Consider the following 22,053-nt stretch of genomic DNA (forward strand, 5'->3'; position numbering starts at 1 on the left):
TGCATAGATTTAAACAACTACAATAATGTTCAGCACTGTCTATAACATTGACAGGTAAATGCAAGAAATGTTTCTTTGAATCATACAAGTGTCTCTTAATAAAATAATGGCACACACTTCGGAGAAATATTCAAATCTAACGAACACGGGTAATGGGATAATAGGATAATAATATACAAATGATGCCAAGAATTAGTGATTATTGTATATATTACGGTGTACTGCTCTGAGGAATAACGTATACTGTATAACTTCGAACGTAAAGTATTTCACCTCATTTGAGTTGCATGTATTTGAAAATTTGTTGGCATCACATGACGTTGAGTTCTAGTAACCATCTGTTACTTTTCATACTCGGTTTAATTTAAAACGTATTAAGTCATGATTGCGCTAAGTCGAGTGCCGTATATGTAGATGCAATCATTTATCTTTAAAAAAATATATATATAACACCTTATAACTTTGGTATAAAATTACTGTTTATTTTCCAGACATGTTTGGCAACGTTTTAAAGCAATGCATTCGGATCTCATGCCTTTTTGTTTTAGCCACATTACATCGAAATGCCTTGCGTTAGCTGGAGCATTAAAAACAGCTCAAATAAAACTTTATCATGTCCTTCACGTATAGTACATTATTTTGTTTGCTTATTTCCAAATTAGTTTGACGTTTTAATGTGATAAGAAGTGACGATAACATGGAATGAAGAAAAAGAATGCTAACATGCTGACATCATTCTTTACTTGATTCTTGCTTGCATTGATCATAACAATCTTGAAAATGATAATGATGGAAGAAGTGTTGACTTAGAAAGTTGGAAGAAATTAAGAAGTAAATGATTAAGGCAACTTGTTACTCTTTTAAGATAATCTGACAATACAATTGTTATTGTACACTTACAATTACACATCAAATCGTGACCTGCACGAGACATTAAATTCATCGTTAGATTGACAACATCAGGGCGGCATTTCAAGGTAATTATGGCCATTAAAACTTCACCCACTAAATCCATTCACCGCGTATATCTGTATTAAAAAAAAGTAAATAAAAACGTATAAATCAAGCAACACGCGAAGAGCAAGGAATATAGAACAAAATAAACTAGAATAGAATAGAACAAAGCTGAAGCACGCTACAAGCATAATAATAAGATACGATTCTTTTATTTTTCACTAACCGTATGAAAATATAAACGTTTGCAATATAGTACTTCGAGGTTAGAGTCGTGTTAATTGACTCATTTAGCAAACGCATGGTGTCTATCAATTTTGTTTTGTCATTCCAAGTGTTTACAATTTTTTTTTTTGCAAAGGCCTTTATGGGGAGAGATAAGGTAATGGCATGACATCATATCATAAAGAATGAAATAGCGAGAAAAGTAGGGATCATCTCTTAATCTATTCGTATTTGTGTTTTGTTTTGTTTTTTCACAGTGACAAAGGCCTGTATATGGGGAAAAGTAAAGGTATGATATTAGCTCACATGAGGAGTGAAATCATATGAAGAGTAGGGATTTTCATCTTGATTATTTGTATGCCACATCATTTATTTATTTATTTATTTTGTCTATAGGTTAAAAAAAAAAGGTATGAGAATTGTTTGTTCGTTTGACTAATCGGCACAGAAGGGGCTAGCAGTGAAAGGGTAGCATTCAGTGAAGGAGTATGTCCGCTTTAATTGGTCGGGTTTTTTATGCCATGGTTGATCCATCGTTTTCGAAGCCTTCGTTTTCGTAGCCTATCCTTCGACGGGGACTGGCCTCATAGACGTTTCCGACTACGTTGCGATGTTCTTCTTTCTCGTACGGGGGTGGAAACGGAGGCAGCGCGCACGCGCCCTTCAGTTCGTCGTCGTCGTCGATGCCGCTGAGCTTAACGGCGAGATCGGACTTCTTCTCGTCGACGACCAGGCCCTTAGGCGGTAAACCCACGGCAGCCACAGCGCCCTCAGTCGGTGAAGCAGCAACGGAATAAACAGTGACGTCGTTGGTGGCATTCGCGCGAGCTTCGATGGGGAGACTACGTTTCTTCACCCTGAAAACGACATATACTGTAATAAGGGCCACGAAGTATACGCTTTTACTTCATCACGACACAGAACATCCCTTATTTATGATAAAATTGCAAGGATGTCTATCTAAGATTAAAAAAAGACCCAAACTTCAATAATGGCGAGACTACTGAAATTAGAATTATGCATCGCATTTATCAGATATCAATATGTCTCACTTTTTCAACCCTGATCAAAAGTATGATGTACCTACTTTTTATTATTTACTTTGATTGACATTGTATACGTATATGTTATGAAAATGTTGAGGTATAGAGGAAAAACGATAAACCTGAACATGAACTTGAGCTCGTACTGTGAGGACACAAGCCTGCCGTAACCATACAAAGAGCAACATGCAGCTTCTGCATATCCATATTATAATGCTGATTGTGTAAAATTAGGAGTGTATTATAATGGGATTGTACAGAAAAGGATGTAAAAATCAAAGGAAGACTAGAACACAATCTGAGATTAATTTGTGTTACTGAGACATTTTTGCATAATTTTGTATTATAGAGTAATGTACTTTTTTTTCCGGAAATGACACATCCGCACTAATAAGTAGGCTATTGTGATGTACAGGTATATGAAATAGCAACTTCAGCTTTGCTGCACACAAGGACTCGCTTCTCTGCCCCCCCCCCCTCCCCTTCGACGCAGAGACAAAGACTCACCTCCTGACTTTGACGAAGAAGAGAACGGCGAGCAGCACGACGACGATGACGAGCAGTGCGACGACGATAAGATACCACTGTGTGAACGCCTGTTGGGAAAATGCAGCAATGTTAACACAGTCCGAGTGCGATGCTCATCTCATAAAGATATAACATCCTTCTACTTGTCACTTTGGGCCTATAGTTACATGCCGAATGAATGCTACTCCTACAGAATTGAAATATGTCTACGCGGAATTACATCCAAACAACACAGTTAATATCAACATCATGATTATCGACATAATATATTATTCTATCAGGTTATTTCATTTCATTTCATTTCATTTCATTTCTTTAATTAATTCACTACAGGGCAGCATAGTTTGTGAGATGCAGACTTTGACTTTATGCACACCACATCACCAATTATTCACTACGAGTAGATACGCGAGTAGATTATCTCTTTCACAATAATGTCATGTATGTCTTGAAAATGAAATCGCGTATAGTAGTGATTGCTTGTATTACAGTAAGTTACTGCATGTCATATTTATGTCCAATACACACTGGCCACAACTTTTTTTGACTTCTAGAGATGTACTGAGCATGTTCTAATGGGCGCATTTTATTTGAATTTATGTATATTGTTTGCTGGAAATAAGTGTCATTGAACTGATCTGAAGAAGATAAAAAAATCAAACAAACAAATCCCCCAAACAACAACAACAACAACAAAATGAAATTATGCCAAACTCTAATCATTCCGTTTTATATTCCTGAAGGACCTCCTCCGTTAATTACGTACAGTATCATGTGTGACGTTTTTCGGTTATCAGGCATGACCTTTTCAAAAAGAAATTTCCACACCGAAATATTATATAGCGGTAGAATTCACGGATATATTTTTTTCTGAGAAAATATCTAAATTTCAAACATTACATAAAAAATAAATCGCTTATTTTGATCTAAACTACGCCATGTGATCATTAGTACTATGTACTTATAGAACACTAGGATTTACTTACGCCAGCTCCAGAGCCACCTACAAAGACATAGGGAGAAGAAAAAAAAAAAGTTGATCAAAGTTAAACAAAGAAAGAAAACTATATAGGTCATGGGAACCCCAAGGGAAGAAACGCTTATAGATATGAGCTCCAACAGTACAAATTAACACGAAGATACCTGCGCATTACAGGCGCTAAAAGGGAGAGACAAATACTGATCTGTGATCATTATTCTATTGTAGGTCTATAAAGGTGAATTTACAAACAGATGTGGCAAAAAAAGAGGGAAGCCCATTAGAAAACTTAGGAAGTGAGGAGGAAAAAAAAGGAGAGAAACAGACAGAGTATGAAATATATGACATCATATAATGCAATGGCAGATCCTAGCGGAGGCACACCGGGCGCGTGCTCCCCCCCCCCCCCCCCCTCTTTGCGGAATTCCAGGAGCCGCCCCTGTATAATGTAATGTATGATACAAAATACATAATACTATTACATCACTATAAGAGGAAGAATTCACGGTAACCATTTCTTCTATAATGCCTTACCATGCTGGCTACCCACATTACAGTTGACTCCGCTGTATCCAGAAGGGCAGGTGCACTGATGGAAAACCGAACCGTTCAAGGCCGTGTGGACCTCGCAGTTCCCGCCGTTTGCACATGGGTTCGGAAAGCACGGAAGTGTTGGTGTCTCACACAGTACCCCCGAGAAAAATTCGGGGCACACACATCTATGATGAAAGTGAAGCGTTGAGGTTGATATGCACATCATTCTTAATTCTTCTAAAACGAGAATAGTTATACACTCATTAATGGTCTTCGGTGATTATTGGAAAGCACATTGAATTATAGCAAATTTTTAATACGAAGTGAATGTAGATGATTTAATTGTAATTGATGGTCAATTCTACATTAATTCTTACATTTGATAATAATAAAGACACTAAAGGGTACTGTTAAAGTGTGCTATCATGAAAAATAGGTACTATACTTTCGTCAGATTTTTTTTTCGCTGTATTGAGTGTGAACATCTATCCTGTAACTTCCGAAAAAATATTTCATGATGATGATATATATGTTACACAAGTACATAATTATAAAATGGGTTCAAGAATGTAGCCAATTGGAAGCGCTGAAATGAGTCACGTGTGCGTGCATTAATTTCTTAGTAAATGCACTGCCGGGGCCTGACGTACGTCACAATGTTTACACTAGCAGTGCGCACTCAATCAGTTGTTACAAGTGCGTCACGCGCTACTATACGCGCTGTCAATCCTGTAAACAACTTCTAGTTCGGGCTGCCACAACAGCCGGCGGCCTTTCTTGTGCATAACACGTGGCGTACGTATACTCTTATACGTACGTACAGTACTTATGTGCGGGATTTCCGAGTGCGACGTGCGTAAATGTTTGGGACGAACATCCTCGGACATCTTGACTTTTGAGCGAGTGCTACATGTAGCTGACTGGTATTGACCCACAAAGGTACGTGAATAATGCTGTTAGTTTTCAACCCATTTTATAAAACAAATGATGCACAGGATTATTTCGTGGCGTTAGTGAAGGTGCAGCTCACTCTCGAGTATTGACAGCGGTTGCAAACATGCACTCGGCTGCGCCTCGTGCATATCGCACCATTGTCAATACTCTCGAGCGCGCCGCACCTTCACTAACACACTCTATCCTGTGTATCATTTGTATAATATTACTCAGCTGTAAACACATTATCAAAACGAGATTCGCTAGTTCCTTTCTCTCAAATTTCTTGCATTGCTGTACCTTATGGCTGGTAAATAAGTGACGACAGGTGCGCAAAACAGAGGTAACCATTACACTCTTCACGTATAGGTGCACTCACGTGTATCTATCATCTATGATACTGCATGAGCCGCCGTTGTAGCAGACGTTCACGCGACACAGGCCCGGAATGGCGGGAACAGTGGGAGAAGGAGGCGGTAGTGGAACGCACACGTAGGACCCGGGATGGTTGACACACGTGGTCCGCGGCGGGCACGCTCCTTCGTACTGGCATTCGTCGATGTCAATCTCGCAATTCTGGCCCGTGTACCCGCTGTTTGAGCAATGACAGGTGTAGCTATTTACCATCTGGGTGTCATCGCATCTGCCGCCGTGCTGGCACGGAAAACTGTCGCACTCGTTGATGTCGATCTCGCAGAACTCGCCCATGAATCCTTCGTCACACACGCAGTAGTAGTAGCCAAAGCTGTCCACGCAGGTCGAGTTATGCATGCACTGATTCGTCTTGCATTCATCGATCTCCCTGTCGCAGTTCACTCCCTCGTATCCGGAGTCGCACTGGCACGAATAGCTGTCGATCCTGTCCTTGCAGTAGCCATGCAGGCAGGGAGAAGACAGACATTCATCGGGGTCGGTTCCGCACTCGGTCCCCGGGTAATCCCATGTCTGACACAGGCAGTGATAGCCTTGGACCAGGTCTATACACTCCGCTCCGTCTGGGCAGGGATTCGACGCGCATTCGTCGATGACATCCATTTCACAGTTCGAACCGTTGTAACCGGTTCTGCACGAGCATTCGAAGCAGCCGATTTTATCGATACACGAACCCCCATTTAAACACGGATTACTGCTGCATTCGTTGATATCGACAGAGCAATCGGTCCCCGTGTAACCGTAATCACACGTGCATACGATATCGCCTACCTCATCCCTACCCAGGCACAAGCCATGCTGACATGGCATCGGATACAGGGAACACGGATCCACCATAAACTCGCAGTTGTATCCGGAGTAATGTTCGGGACAGACACAGTGGTATGAGCCCACAAAATCCTGACAGGTGCCTCCATTCAAACACGGGTTCTCGGAGCACTCGTTAATGTCTGTGCAATTCTTTCCTGTAAGAAACAATCCGTAATCGCTTTATTGTTGTACATACATTATTATCATTATGTAGATCGTAATCAGTCTGTGAGAGTCGTCCCTAAAACCTGAGAGAAGAGTTATTTTCTGACCCCCCCCCCCTTCCCTTCCTTTTTTTTTTTCGCACTGCTCGATATACTCCCTATCACACGTCAGCTCTCAAGCCATTTGACGCACTATCCCATGACAGACACCCCGCTCATCTTAGGTAGAAGCTGTCGTTCCTCCATTAGTATACCTTTAGAAGATTTCTAATCTATCATTTATTTTTTCTTTTGGTGAGTGTCCAAGAAGGGAGCTAAAAAAGAAGAAAATTACACAACATAACTAGGCCTATGTTTGTTAAAGGTTTGGCCCGTTAAAAGCACAATCTCAACGGTTACAATGACATAGACCGAAGGTCCGATAGATTAGGATAAAATGTACTCTTTGTTATATGTCTAAAATTTACCTGAATGCGATTATCATTTTGTTAAAGATGAGACGGTAACTTACTTGCATGTTACCAATACTAAGCATTCGTGGTCAATGTGAAAGATAAAATGTTTTTTTTTTTTGTATGCTTGCTTTCAAATGCCTATTTAATAATATCATGTGTTCCCGTCACACTAAAAAATTATAACACAATAACATGGCTGAAATGAGTCAGGGCTGGCGCAACCGGGTAATGGGGGGGGGGGGCGCCCCTACCTGTTTTTTTTTTTAAAGAAGATATAGGGTCTGACCCCCCCCCCTACACACACACACACACACACACACACACTTTTTTGTGTAGAAAATATAAGGTCCTTGTGTGTGTGTGTGTGTGTGTGTGTGCTGCTTCTCAGGAGATGTTGGTAAAGACAAGAAGCTCCTTGGTAAAGAATAATGCCAGCGAAAGCTGTGCAGACTTTTTTTCTTTGCTTGTCAGCTGATTTTGGTAGAGAATTGGCAGCCGAAATTGCGAAGACCAATTTCTTTCCGGTCCCCTCACTTTAAAAATTCAGCGCCGCCCCTGCTATTAAACATACAGTCTTAACTGACGGGAAAAATAAGTAAATGACGCTGCATACCTTCCGTCCCAATGGGGCAGTGACAACAGTAGTCGCCTATGAAATCTGTACACGGAGCACCGTTCTTACACGGATTGGGAATGCACTCATTGATTTCCTGCGAGAGTGAAATAAAAATATAAATCGACAAGTGATGATGTAAATAATACCTCTCGTGACTACTCTACACACAAACATACGAATATGCACTGTATACCATTATGCATCTTAGAGACTACGTAGACCTATAGAAATACACTTTTGGTCATTCGAGCACGCACAATGAGTGTGCATGTGTGCATACAATGTTTATAGAATAGCATTTTGCTGAATCATAATTAGTCCAGGCTAGGCTCCATAGAAAGTGCACCTAACCTTGTTTTTTGATATATACAATGTTTTTTGATGGTTTCTTGTCAATTCGAGGGTGCTGATTCCAAATCCGATTGATGCCACTCGTGTAACCTTGAGCATTTTCGGCAAAACGCAAAAATCCAAAATGGCCGCCAGATATGCTAATTTGGCCATGATAATCCCAGTTATGTCAATTTTATGACAAATTATTCCATCAAAGTTTTTTTAATTTTTGTTCCTTGAGTAATTCTACTTGCACATGCAAGAAATTTTTCATTTGAAGAGATATATTTAATATTTTAAGCTTATTTTCAATTCAAAATTGGCCGCCACTCCTATACTCATGTACTATATGAATGGCCACAAATATGCACAGAAATAGAAGACGAATTTTCAGTCACATACCTACGCTTTTATCAAGTTTTGCATGTGCAATGCAAATCTGATGAGTGCCACTAGCAAAGCAAGCAAACAAACAAGCAAACAAACAGAAAGTTTATTGCTTTTAGGCTTATTATATTCTTCTTAATACAAAACTTCAAAATGGATGCCACTCATATACCCCTGCACAATATGAACGGCAGAGCGTGTGAAATAAACAAATTTTCTTTTTTTTTCTGTCATTCAGGTACACTGTTTACCAATTTGTGTGCTGATTGAAAATCAGAAGGTTGTTACTAACAAAGGCTGTTTTATTTTTTGATGCAAACATCCAAATTTGCTACCTCAATCTGAATTTTTCCCTAGGTATTTGGAAAAATCCACCAAAACTTGAATTGACGCCAACATCAAGATCGTTTATCAGGAATCATTAGATATGAACATTTGATACTTACTTGCCTTGAGATGTTCAACATCAAAATATTCATTCTGATTTACTGAATTAAAAGGCTGAATCCTAGATGATGACACAAATTAAATTTCCAATTAATAGCTGTCCTGTTCTACATTATCTAAAAGCGATATTATACAAACTTTTCAGTCCCCTCATCCGAGAAAGAACATGAGGCAGGGGAAAGTGGAAAAAGGGACCACCTCACTTCCTGTTGTCAAATCTCTGAAATAAAAACAATGCCCCAAAGTTTTTAATGTTAACCCAGATGAATTATATATGGTAGATGAATTTTACTGCCGTTTTTTTCGGAGTAAATGTGTTTGAGTATAGGCCTATGATTTCGAGGGAGACTCTGAGATCTGTACAGTGCTGCCTCATTCTGAAAGCAGTGTTATAACAACTTCACACTGCTTGTCTTTAATCTTCAGCATTTGCAGATTCAGGATTGCTCTCGGTAACCAGACCAGCTGTGTTAGGACTCTGAATGATGGCCTCCTTAATGGTGGCTGTAAACTAACTCCACTAGAGATCTTTTTAACATAATATTTGGTGACATTACATTCACTTCACGTAGGAAGTTTGCAGATGATCTTGCCTTTACGTCTCATAGAAAGTCCTTGGATGACATGAGCCGAGTACTGACCCATCTCAAGACAATAGTGGAGTACTTCATCTTCTGGATACTTTGCCCCAACCTTTATTAGATTATCATCAGACCCATGCCTTCCATCTTAGTAACCATCTTGCCAACGCTATGTTCAAGGTAACCCTCTGTGGCAAGCCTTCCAAGCATTGGCTAAGGAAGTCCACCCTCCTCCACTGGCACTCGATCACTCTCCTTCACACTGGAAGGAAAGGATGGCAAGTGTCACCAGTGCCGTCAACGCATAACCTGACCTTCCAAACACGATAGCATGGGGGGGGGGGGGGGGGGGGGGCATTTCATGAAGCGTTTTGTCTGACAAATTTGCTCTCAGCCAATCAGATGCAAGGATTTAATAGCTTATAACAGTTTGTCAAAAAGAAAAGATCTGCCAAAACACTTCATGAAATGCCCCCTTGAACAACCTGCCATCAATGCGCCTGAAATCCCACAAGCCTAGATTTCCCTACTGTAACTTTAAAGCTTTGACCCCAAAACAGGTTGGGGCATATGCTGGTCTGATGTCATCTCTGATACCACCCAAGTTACCTACAACACTGTCTCTGGCCTGGCAACAAAGCCACAGGGCTTCAACGGGTGGTGATCAAGCAAGTCTTCATGTCTTCATCCTGTTTCTGTGGCAAATAATCGCCCTCTGACCCCCGAGGAAGTGCTGAACATCACCAGATGTGGTTGCAATTAAAACAATTGCAGGACTGATATGCATCTTTAGCCTGAGAATTCTGCAAATTTGGGGCTGATGTCGCCTGCTGCTAAACATACAATTAAAGGGTTCTTTAAAGACAATAAAAATGACAGTTTTGGTTTTAAGACAAGACTGAATGAGATCATGATGTCAAAGTGTATATTATCAACACCTTGGAACTGTGAGAGAACTGAAAGAGGCACCTCACATTGCTTCTTGGTTGATGTTTTATGAACAGTTTGTACGGTATTGCATTAGCAGGGGCGGATCCAGGGAGGACCGCAACCGGCGCACGCCCCCCCCCCCTTATTTTTTGTTGAAACACAAGAAATAAAAAGAAAAAATGGGGGAGGGGTGCGTGCGCCCTCCCCCTTTAATTTTGTAAACGCGCCCCCTCTTTACGGAATTCCTGGATCCGTCCCTGCATTAGGACAGTTTCATTTATGCCTTCAACAGTTTTTGTTGTTGTTTTAATTCAAGAAAATCAGGTTTGCTCGATAATATCAAGGCGGCACTTCTAAATTAAATCATATCAAAGTAATGGAGGTTATGATCCATTTCGAACTCGCCTCAGGACTCCTCCCTCCTCCCCCCTCCCCCCCCCCCCCCTCAACTCCTTGCTGGAAAAAAAAATCTACAATGTAAAGGGTTTTTAGTTGTGTCATTAATGTCCGATGTGTTTTTGTCTGCAACCATGTATCTCTGCACTTACTGTATAGGATTTTTCTGTACTTTGTTAGTATGGTTTTAGGGGAATGCATAATACAAGCTTTGCTTTATAGCTTCCCCTCCATTTTCAACATTATTTGATAAATACCATGTATCTAGGCTCCTTAATATATTGTGTTAGTATTACATTTTTATATTCAACCGGCATGTAAAATATGGTGGTATATTGATTCCTTGCGAGACGTTTAGTGAACTCAGTATATTGTTGAGACTTTTTTGAGACAAAAATGAAATATATAAGAAATTGTGTTCAACATCGTAAGGTTTATGAATATTAAATGCTCATATATGGACAGGCCCCCTATATATTGTAAGTGACACCCAACATATTGCACGTGCAACACTTTATGATTTGCTCCAATCTCTGAAATACAGTAAATTTGTTCTATATTTCCATGCATATGTTTTGCCATTCATACAGTACATAAGCATAAGAATGGCGGCCATTTTGAATAAAAAAATGAGCTTTAAATGCTTAATGAACCTATATGAAATGAAAATTCGCTTGCAAATGCAGATGGAGGAACTCTAGGAACAGAAATGTACAAAGTTTGGTGGAATCATTGGTCATATAATGCACATTATTGTGTTTATCACGGCCGAATTAGCATATCTGGCGGCCATTTTGGATTTTTGCATTTTGCCGAAAATGCTCAAGGTTACGCGAGTGGCATCAATCGGATTTGGAATCAGCACCCTCGAATTGACAAGAAACCATCAAAAAACATTGTATATATCAAAAAACAAGGTTGGGTACCTTCTAGCCTGGACTAAATGAGTTGTAAACACTATAGAGTTCATCCTCCCCCGACCCAGTGTTATTTAGGGTGTAAGCATGGTTGCTCCCTTAGCTCACTTTGAAAGCGTTCCTATCAACGGACTGACCACGTTTCTGAATCCCCCTCACCCGGAATTTTCGCAGACTTTTCGGTCGTTGAGACCCTCCTTAATCCGGAACACACATTTTACTCAATGGCACCCCTTTGAATGCCCTATCTCGGGTGAACTAAGATATCTCTTTTTTAAGTGTCTTGCGTCATCATGCGAACTATCGAGTCAAGGGCGAACTTGAGGGCCAATGTTCCTACTTTTCAAAAATGAAATAATCCTGAATGAGACAATGAGCCCTTCATAACTATAGCATGGATTTCAAGTATTTGATCTCTGGATCCGCGATTTTAGAAATATTCTATAACCCTCTTTTCAAATTCCTCAGGAGTCCAAAGAGGAAAAAAAGAGAGAAAAGAAAACCACTCCTTTCTAAAAGAAATTCGCGAGTAAAAAAACACACACACACACATACACACACACACCCTCATTTCTCCTACAATTCTCTGGGCAGGTTTTCGTCGCGGAAAAGAGTAGGGCCTATCCTACCTTTAATATAGGCTACCTGAGATTGAACACTGCAGTCCATTAAGCGGTACCTCCGACACCGGAGTTGGGCAGCCGGGAACTCGGACAATCTGAAAGCACTAGCTTCAGGCTCACCCTTACGGACAATGTGGTTGACGACTCAAAGTATTGCCTCCTTACATTATATGATTTCCAAGAACGTCATACCTTCCCCTTCCATTTTGGTTTGTTTCAAAGAAAAACAGAATCAAATGCAGGTTCCCTTGGTGGCCTCTAATACCACCCGGATCTTACCACAGTGCAGTCTGACCCAGTCCAGCCAGGCAGGCATACTTTCTCGCCAGTCACCGGATCGCACTCATAATGCCGCCAGTCATCACGGGGCAGGCATATCTCGCAGACCGTTGGATCCCCGTCGTCGTACCAGTCGCCACAGTATACCTTCACCTCAACAGTTAGTCTAGTACATAATTAGCAGTAAAGAGAGTACCGCATAATTAGTAATAAGGTCAGAAATAAACTTCTAAAAACATGCGATATATCCATTGAACACTATCAACGCAACAAGTGAGTTGCACATTAAAGAATCGATCCCTTGTTCAGCACGTGTGTGATGAACTTGACTTACATTCTATTATTGACATAAGTACCCACATACATAGTGTATAATATTATGTGTATGCGTACATATATATATATATATACATATATATTATATATAATTATATTTTAGAGAGAGAGAGAGAGAGAGACAGAGAGAGTGAGACATGTCATTATTTTATCATAATCATAATTAACATAATTACTTCTACAATCTTCGAGTCCTTTTTCGTCACTCGTTACTACTATTGAGATACTAAACTTTCAAGAATGATGTGAAAAACATGAGTTTGGGCTTCGCCTCTCGTTGTGTAGTTCTAGACTTACGTGGCGTTGCCACACCCGTCCAAGTGAATAGTGTGAGGGACTGCCACGTCACGTGACTTGTCCGGGGTAATCTCGTGATCGTATCGGAAGAAGTCGACCTTGTCCGGGTGGCCATGGAAACGCCAATTGTCGTCATCCCACACTTCGATTTTCGACTGAAATCCGGTCTGAAGAGTTGAAGAAAAAGAAATGAAGAAAAGAAAATAATCATATGCTCTGATTATTGTGGTAAGCAGTGCCCCACCCTACGTATCATTAAACAATGATAAAAAAAAATTGTTGATGATAAGCATAAAGCGAGAGCAGCAGTTAAAACGTAATACACAAAGGAACAATGAAATATCTATGTAGGGCCTATGGAACGTAAAGCGAAAGTTTACCTTAATAGGTAATGTACAGTTGGACGAAACACTATAGTGGAAATAAACTATTAAGAACCAACTGTATAAAGGAATGCATGCCTTGTTTATGTGTATGTATGTGTGTGTATGTGTGTGTGTGTGTGTGTGTGTGTGTGTGTGTAAGAGTGTGTGTAGGTTGATAGGTTGATAGGTTGAGTTTTGTTTAGTTAATTTAAGCATGATTTTTTTTTTTTTAGTTTATGGCAAGTTTTGGGAAATGTTGTATTCTCAAGGGAGTGTAAGAGAGTTATATGTAATGAAGCGGATATTGATTAATTTTGATCAACTTGATCTAGATTTTTTTTTCTTTAAGATTTATGATTAATATGATATAATTTTTTGTATATAGTGCATGCCCTGCAAAAAAAAAGAAAGCTAGGCCTATGTTGAAAAAAAAAAGTGATTTGCGGCACATTTGTGTGTGTGTGTGTGTGTGTGTGTGTGTGTGTGTGTGTGTTATAAGGCAGATATGGATTGGCTTGATTAGGCTAATCACGGTAGCTTTTTTTTTAGAGTTATGCAGAATTTGATGTCATCTCTCTTATATAAACATGGTATGATTTGAAAAAAAACCCAAACATATTGTACTGTATGTTGAAAAAAATGATTAAGCAGCACAAGAAAGAAGAATACAGGTGTTTTTTTATTGTTGTTAATATTAATGTCATTATGAACATGGACCTAATATTGAATGAAACTCAAATAAAGAATATCATAAAACAACAAAAAAGTGTGTATGTATGTACCTGTGTAAGCAAAACATAATGCTTGGAAAACATCCTCTCTTTTCTGGACAATACTGGCTCTATAAGCATAGTATTCACGAATACTTATGCAATATCACGACAAATTTATTCATTGCACCTTGCCAGCAGAGGTCAAAAGACTGCTTGAATACAAAATACGCGTACAGAAAAGTGCTTTTATCATATCATACCTTAACTAGGATCGTGGTCTCGAAATTATAATGAGAATGTGTACACAACAAATAATTGAGTCTCAAGTAGGTAAAGACAACATGCATGCGATGGTCTGTTATTGAGCGATTATAATAGAATGAATTGTAATGTAAATTTGTTTGATTTTGGCAATAAAAACACTGAGCTACAATTAATTCGATCGCTATATTATAACCAAACGAGAATAAGAAGAAGAGGAGGAGGAGGAGGAGGAAGGAAAAAAAAAATCACTTTCTTGTTCTAGAACTCTGTATAGAAATTATAAGATGATTATTCTGTTTTGATATCTGCGGCCTGCTGTGTTAAATTGGCGCCGTAATCTGCCTGTATAAAGGACCATGCAGCTTTATATGGTTGATGTCTTTACCATTTTCTCCGACATTCTCGAATTGCCATTATAGAGATTACACGGGATTGCAGCCAGGTTCTCGGAGGCATAAATGAGCAAATGATTCGTGTCAATGTATTCAAGTGAACACGGGTTCGAGTGAGAACAATTTAGCAAAGCTTGTTAGTAAACAACCGGAAAAAATATGTAATTACGGTCAAACCTGCCTTAGCGGTCACCTGTCTAAAGCGACCACCTGTCTATAGCGGCCATCTGCCCTATACGGCCACACACACACACACACAAAAAAAAAACCACACACACACAAAACAACTTATCCCTCCGAGAGTTTTAGACTCTGTCTACAGCAGCCACGGGAATAGCGTTCATCATTTTCGTCTCCCTTGGGTGGCCGCTATGAACAGGTTTGACTTATTTGTGTGTGTGTGTGTGTGTGTGCGTGTACGTGTGTGTGTTTGTGTGTGTGCGCGCATGTGTTTGTACGTGTGTGTGTGTGTGTGTGTGCGTGTGTGTGAGTGTGTGTGCGTGTGTGTGTGTGTATGTGTGTGTGTGTGTGATGCTTACCCACCACCCGTAGACCTGGAAAATCATCGGATTTATTATCAATGGCTCAGTCTGACTTGTCGGAAAGTCAAAATCCTCCTCAGTGTGGAGGAAAGTGGCCGTTCGGTAGTTGGCGTACTGACAGTGCCTCATTCCCGAATATCTGCAATGAGAAAATGGAATGCACTCGTAAAGATAACGTAATTCCCGCGGTTTGGAAGGCTTATGGGTGAAGTGTGTGGAGAGAAAAGGAGAAACCGAATGGGTATACGAAATACAATTTGTAGAACCAGGCTACTCGCGTTTATTACTTCAGGATGCTTGATACCATGAACCGAGATGATGTTTAAGGAGGATTACTAACCACTTGATATATATTAGCGCAAACTAAAGACCATTTCGATTAGGCAAACTATTGATTCATTACCCCCCCCCCCCCCCCTCCCCCTACACACACCCTCTCACTCGTGTCAAGTGAACGAAGCTTTACTCACACCAGTAACGCAAATCTTCATGGATTTTGTGGAGTTTGGAACCAAATATGAACAGCCACTGACAATGGACATGCCCTTGGTAGGATGATACGCTGGATGAGGGGGCGTATTATAGTGACAAACACACTCCCTTCTGTCGAGACAGACTTTAATTTATATGATGTTTAAACACACACACACACACACGCACACATCCAAAACACTCCTGCGGTGTGCCTCTAGAAAGGAATTAAGACAGAATTTAAAACAAAGTATATGGGGAATGGAGAAAATACAACGTGTGTATAATTATATTGTTAATTACATCATCGTTATAGTGCTGATTTATCTTACCCTCCGTAGACATCGAAGCAGATGTTCAGTCGGTTGTCGCACGACGAGCAGTCCCGTTCGCAACAATAGCCATTGATATCCAAGTGGCGTCTATTCTCGAAGTGCTTCAGCTTGTAGGACACCTCGACCACGCCAATAACCTTCAAGGCGAAATGATAAATGAAGAATAAACCATATTTAGGGTTTCTTGGTTTAAGTCAACTCCCATTATAACGAAGTCCTCGGCCGGAGGACTTCGTAAATATGTAAAGTTTGTTCTAGCAGAACAGTATTAGACTTATAGATCATATAGAACGATCGTGTTTTTCTTCGCTGTTAGGGGAATTGGGTTATAGCCATGTAAGCTATAATGGGAGTGCATTAGTCATAGTTTAGGGTTATTACTCAAAGCAGCACTGCAATAGGGCACGCATACGACTTTGATATACTACCATGCATTTTATTTAAGCACGAAGAGGTCGCAAATATATTTAAGAAACAATATGTAATAACATTACCATTACCTAAATGTCAAATGAACAAAGTCACAACGGCAGCCGCGCGCGGGGTATGAACTTTATTTTTTCTTTCAAATAGAACACACGGAGTTTTTCTTACTTTTCTATCTCAGCCTCTTTCTTGCCAGATTGTTTAAATTTACGTACCGCTTTCATTAAACAAAATAAAATCAAACCAACAATATAGTTGTTTATACGTTGTATAGAAATCGAAAATAAGATGAAAAAGTTTTACATGTTTTTTTTAACTATACCGTGTGTCCCCAAAAAATTACAACAAGCCCTCCGCAATGATATCTTTAAAGATATTGTATCAATCTGAATACAAATTCAGGGTATGAAACTATAATTCATTGCCCACATCTTACAGAAAACCCCATTCGATTTGCTTCAGTGGTCAAAGAGAAATGAGGAATTTTGTAGAGGATGTCGGGAATCTCTTCTGTCCAAATTCTGTCTATTATTCACACTCAAGAGCATTGAATTGCTAAAATTGGAAGAATCAGACTCATGACATGCTTTACAACAATCCACATTTCTCTGTGACCGCTTAACCAAATTGAATGGGGTTTTCTGCAAAATAGAGCTAGAATGTTATATTTTAAGACCCTGAAAAAGCATTTTAAAAAGTCAATCATATTGGGTGTTATCAATGCGAAAATCTGAATGTAATTTTTTTTGAGACATGCTGCAGTAAGTCGCCCCAAAAATTACAATCAGATTTTCGCAAAGATAACACCCAATTATGATCAACCTGTCTAAGTGCTACTTCAGGGTCTTAAAATATAACATCTTAGCTCTATTTTGCAGAAAACCCCATTCAATTTGGTTAAGCGGTAACAGAGAAATGTGGATTGTTGTAAAGCATGTCATGAGTCTGATTCTTCCAATTTTAGCAATTCAATGCTCTTGCGTGTGAATAATAGAATTTGGACGGAAGAGATTCCCGACATCCTCTACAAAATTCCTCATTTCTCTTTGACCACTGAAGCAAATTGAATGGGCTTTTCTGTAAGACGTGGGCAATGAGTTAGAGTTTCATACCCTGAATTTGTATTTAGATTGATTCACTATTTTTAAAGATACATAGGACCTATCATTGCGGAGGGCCTCGTTGTAATATTTTTTGGGACATACTGTATGTATATATATATATATATATATATCATAAAACATGTAAAACTTTTCACCTATATATTTTCTTTTTTTAAACTTTTTCATATATCAATATATATATATATATATACGAAAAACTACTATGATCCGGTTCCACTGTGTCTGAACTCTCTACTGAAGATGACATTTATGTTGCTTTAATTTGACGACATGCCAATGAGGCACAACCTGGTAGTGACTGACAATGGTGGTAGAGTCCAATTAAGTGCCCAGAGAAATAAATCTGAACAAAATTGCAGATAATTGTTATGATTTCATAATACATTGTAATATGAGTAATAACAAAGAGTCTAAACATTTGGATGATTAAGTTATTAGTGACTCAACGTTTCCGTGCGATTGTGTCTTGTGTGTGTGTGTGTGTGTGTGTGTGCATGTGTGTGTTGGCGATGATGTAATGTGAATGTGCGCCGTGGTATACGTGTGTGTGTTCATTTTTTTTTTGAAACTGATGGTCTTAATCATCACAAAGTGATCACGGTTCAACTACAGATGTTCTTCTTCTTCTTTTTTTTCTTCTTCTTCTTCTTCTCCTCCTCCTCCTCCTCCTCCTTCTTCTTCTTTAGATTAAGTCTGGTTTCTTTTGTGTTGACACACTGCACAACCCGGATTTACAATGCAAATTTTGAGAAGGAAGGATCCGGGGAATATAAAAGAAAAATGAACTTTTATTGCTTTCCAATCTGAACACTCCAAGGAGTGGCTACATCAGTCGGTGGGCTTTGGACAAGCATCAATCAATACGCTGAATCACGAAGTCAATATACATAACGTTTGTTTACACGTGCGGGGATTTTGTGTCCATTATTTCCAATGGAAACATCGAGAGGAATGATATGATGTTTTCATTGTATTTTTCTTAACAATGTTTTGCGAGAGGTCACGAAAACGGGGAAGTTTGATGACAAATATTCGAAGTGTTTGTGATCTCCTTTCAGTTCCAACCAAGTGATTCAGAAGAAAGAATGAAGATAAGTAAAAAGGAAAAAGAAATGGGTTCAAAAAAATGTGTTTAGCAATTTAGAAAATGTATTTATATATCGTATTTATATATGAATACTTTCATGCGTTTATCTGGTGTCTGTATACTGGACAGACTATTGCTCTAATTACGTTCTCCGTTTGATGTTTCCTTTGGTAAAAGACCATCTCGCTGTCGAGTAATAAACTGCAGAATAACTTACTGTATAAACATGTTACCATTCAAAAGCAGGCAAGAAAGAAAAACATTTTTTTTTCCGAGTGGTTCGCAATGTTATTGTAATTGCAATAAGGTGACATGAATCGCTGACCAGTAAAGGAATCACTCCCTCCTTTCATGACCCTTCTCAGAAACTCAAGGAAAATAAAAAGAAAAAGATGTAAAGAAGAGGTTAGCGACATTACAACAAGTTCCCACATAACAATGCAAGCCAATTTTTGTCACTGATATCAGGCAGACGTCGACCAGATTCATCATGACCTTAGTCTGTGTTCGTGTGCCTCCACCCTTTCACTAAGCTCCCACTTTTTTTCGGCGTAAATACGTTTTCAAAGGCAAACTATTGAGAGAAAAGTCGATAATATTCGTTTGCAGCATTTATACAAGATTAATATAGGCCTATGATATACGGTATGATGTGAGTTATGATGTGCGAACGAAAAAAAAAGCGAAAAGTTACGTATGACATTAGTGGAACAATAATAGATTTTCACTTTTTCCTTTTAAGAACTACAAAACCCTAGTGAAATACTTTCTAACTTTTTAGTGTTTCAAATCATTATGAAAGTGATAGATATACATGCGTGTCACAGTGAAGAGATCTCGTCATCTCTTCTGCTGCAGACAGATTAAAAGAAACCGTCATGGATGTTTTGTGTAATACTTATTAGATACCTTACTATGGTTGTACTTGTGATTTTAAACCGTAAACTTGGAACTCAAGGACCTGGTGCACTGATCTTATCACATCTTATCAATTTCGTAATATATTCACTTACATTCACTTACTGGACCTCCCCCACTCCCCCCCCCCCAAAAAAAAAAAAAAATGTGCTAAAATCTTGCCTTCTATATGGGCCTATAACAAGCACATGTATATTAAAACAAAACAGAAAATACTATATTTCCTTCAGCTTTAATGATTTTCAAATGAGTAGATTAAATTTTCAGGCTATTAGCACTGGATGAAGATTTCTAAAACCTCATGAATATATTGCCAGTCAACGCGATTATATAACAACACACAAATCTGATGGTATAACGCAGTGTCCTTTCTGTATATACTTGCTGATCTTAAGGGATTTTCAACAATATTGCCCTCCAATAAGATGTCCTTCTGTCACAAAAGAAACTGCTTTAATCTCATACTAGATTAATGAGAACAGCACGACGTCAAAACCTAAATTTTAGTTGAAAAAAAAATCAAACGCATTTCTTTTTTACTTCAGAGGTCAACACGTTGCTAAAACCTCTCCCGTGTTTATGGGTTGATCAAAAATAAAGATGCATATTACATTTTGTCGTCTCATTTCGCCAAAAACCTAAGGTTACCGTATATTGGCAAAGCTATGGCGATTGCAATTTCTTGTGAAAGTGTGATTATATGCGTTAAACATTTTTGCCACTTTTGTCTTGTTGACTTTCATTCTCACACAGTTTGATATTTCTAAGACGAGTTGAAGTTTACAGCAAAATGAGCACTAGTTTAACAAGCTCTGGCACAACATTTACCAGTCACAATTGATGCAAATTTAGAGGGCACGCTAGGGAAATGAGGATGAATTTTCCCTAATCCCATTTCAATTGACAGTGATAAAACACGATTATTTAACTGGAATGTAGGCTGGACGCAACTTGCGTCGAGGTTTATTGGATTATTGAATTTGAATTTGATTTTGAATTATTGAAACCTGTACCCATTTAGATTATTTAAACCTGTCTAGATTATTGAAATCCGGGGCAAATCAAAGATTACTGCACCCATTGCTCCGGATATTATAAAGAGACCATGTTTATGCTCAAGCAATCTATAGCCGCTATTATTTGCTGAATTGAATGCGTCCTGATAAGCGATTTCCCCGTAAAACCAGTTGTTTTTTCTATCGTATATGTAAAAGTTTCGTCACGAAGAAAGCGTAAACGGAAGTTCTTTCTTCACCTCAACAAGAAAATAACGAAGTCAACAGATTTGCATTACTTGATACTTAAGTCACCGTGACAATATTATTACTATAGGTAACTCCGATAAGAAACTTGATCTTTAAGATAATTATTGCTATTGTGGTAAGTGCAACTCTGACGCTTTGTATCAATGCACATTTCTGTACAATATACCGTTCTTTCCTGATTTATCACTTTCAGCCAAAGTACTTTTGCTTCTTCTTTTTTTTACCCTGCATTATAAGCTTTGAGGCCAAGTTCTTATGAGTTAGTGCCGGAGTTGTTATGGGTTTGCGTCATTGTGACTACATCTTGAAAATAAGAAAACTGTTCACATTATTATACTATAAAGTGACGCCATTAAGGTAACGAAATAAATTGTATTTCAATCATGGTTATCCTTTCTAGGGTTTTTTTTCTAAGTCTTACTCGGGTTGCACCCATGGTCTCACCTGGCAGAAAACTGAGGAAAATACTGCCGCCAAGAGCAATCGATGCATTTTGACTAGTCGAGGAGTCCGTTGGCAGAGCAGGCGACAGGAGGGCTGTTCCCACGGCTGAATGACCCGCTTCCAGGGAGAACTACAGCAGACGGCAAGGAATTCGCGCCGCCCGATTGTTCGCCCCTGGCACCGAGAGCCCGCCATGTTTGCCGAGTGCGTGATTTTGCCGATTTTTCCCCAATTGTGCAAATTTACAGAATCATCTCGCGACGTTACTCAAAGCTGTCAAGATCATCATTACATTGAGAATCCTAGACGCCATTACAAGTACACAGACATACTCACAGCACCAGTTGATGTCTTGTTTTCATAGGTAATGATGTAGGAACATGATTTGGCATGATCAGAAATTTGAGTTTCTCTATCTTTCAACAATTTCCTTTAAGCTGATAACGACGACATCAGTCCGTCGAGGTAAATTTGCTCAGTAAAAAAGCGAAACAGTAACAGAGATTTC

General features: G+C 39.1%; 1 protein-coding gene across 1 annotated transcript; it reads right to left on the bottom strand.

Annotated features, from left to right (window-relative positions):
• Positions 1-288: 288 nt before the first annotated feature.
• LOC139735722 (uncharacterized) lies at positions 289-21,664 on the bottom strand. Its single transcript, XM_071646469.1, has 11 exons — positions 21,546-21,664; positions 16,279-16,418; positions 15,473-15,614; positions 13,200-13,366; positions 12,567-12,732; positions 7,671-7,767; positions 5,576-6,593; positions 4,264-4,448; positions 3,737-3,753; positions 2,730-2,818; positions 289-2,036 (listed from the first exon to the last, which is right to left on the bottom strand). Exons 1-11 carry the CDS (start codon positions 21,591-21,593, stop codon positions 1,694-1,696), a joined length of 2,412 nt encoding a protein of 803 aa, XP_071502570.1. The 5' UTR covers positions 21,594-21,664; the 3' UTR covers positions 289-1,693.
• Between the last annotated feature and the right edge of the window lie 389 nt (positions 21,665-22,053).

The sequence above is a fragment of the Diadema antillarum genome, unplaced genomic scaffold, assembly GCF_040938485.1.
Source record: "Diadema antillarum isolate AM-2024a unplaced genomic scaffold, OU_Dant_1.0 seq00000594_RagTag, whole genome shotgun sequence".
Lineage (NCBI taxonomy): Eukaryota > Metazoa > Echinodermata > Echinoidea > Diadematoida > Diadematidae > Diadema > Diadema antillarum.

Coding starts and splice junctions, on each gene's coding strand:
- LOC139735722 (XM_071646469.1), bottom strand. CDS start 21,593: ATGCATCGATTGCTCTTGGCGGCAGTATTTTCCTCAGTTTTCTGCCAG. Junction 15,615..16,278: donor TGCTTCGATGTCTACGGAGG/GTAAGATAAATC, acceptor TTCTCATTGCAG/ATATTCGGGAATGAGGCACT. Junction 13,367..15,472: donor TCCAGGTCTACGGGTGGTGG/GTAAGCATCACA, acceptor TCAACTCTTCAG/ACCGGATTTCAGTCGAAAAT.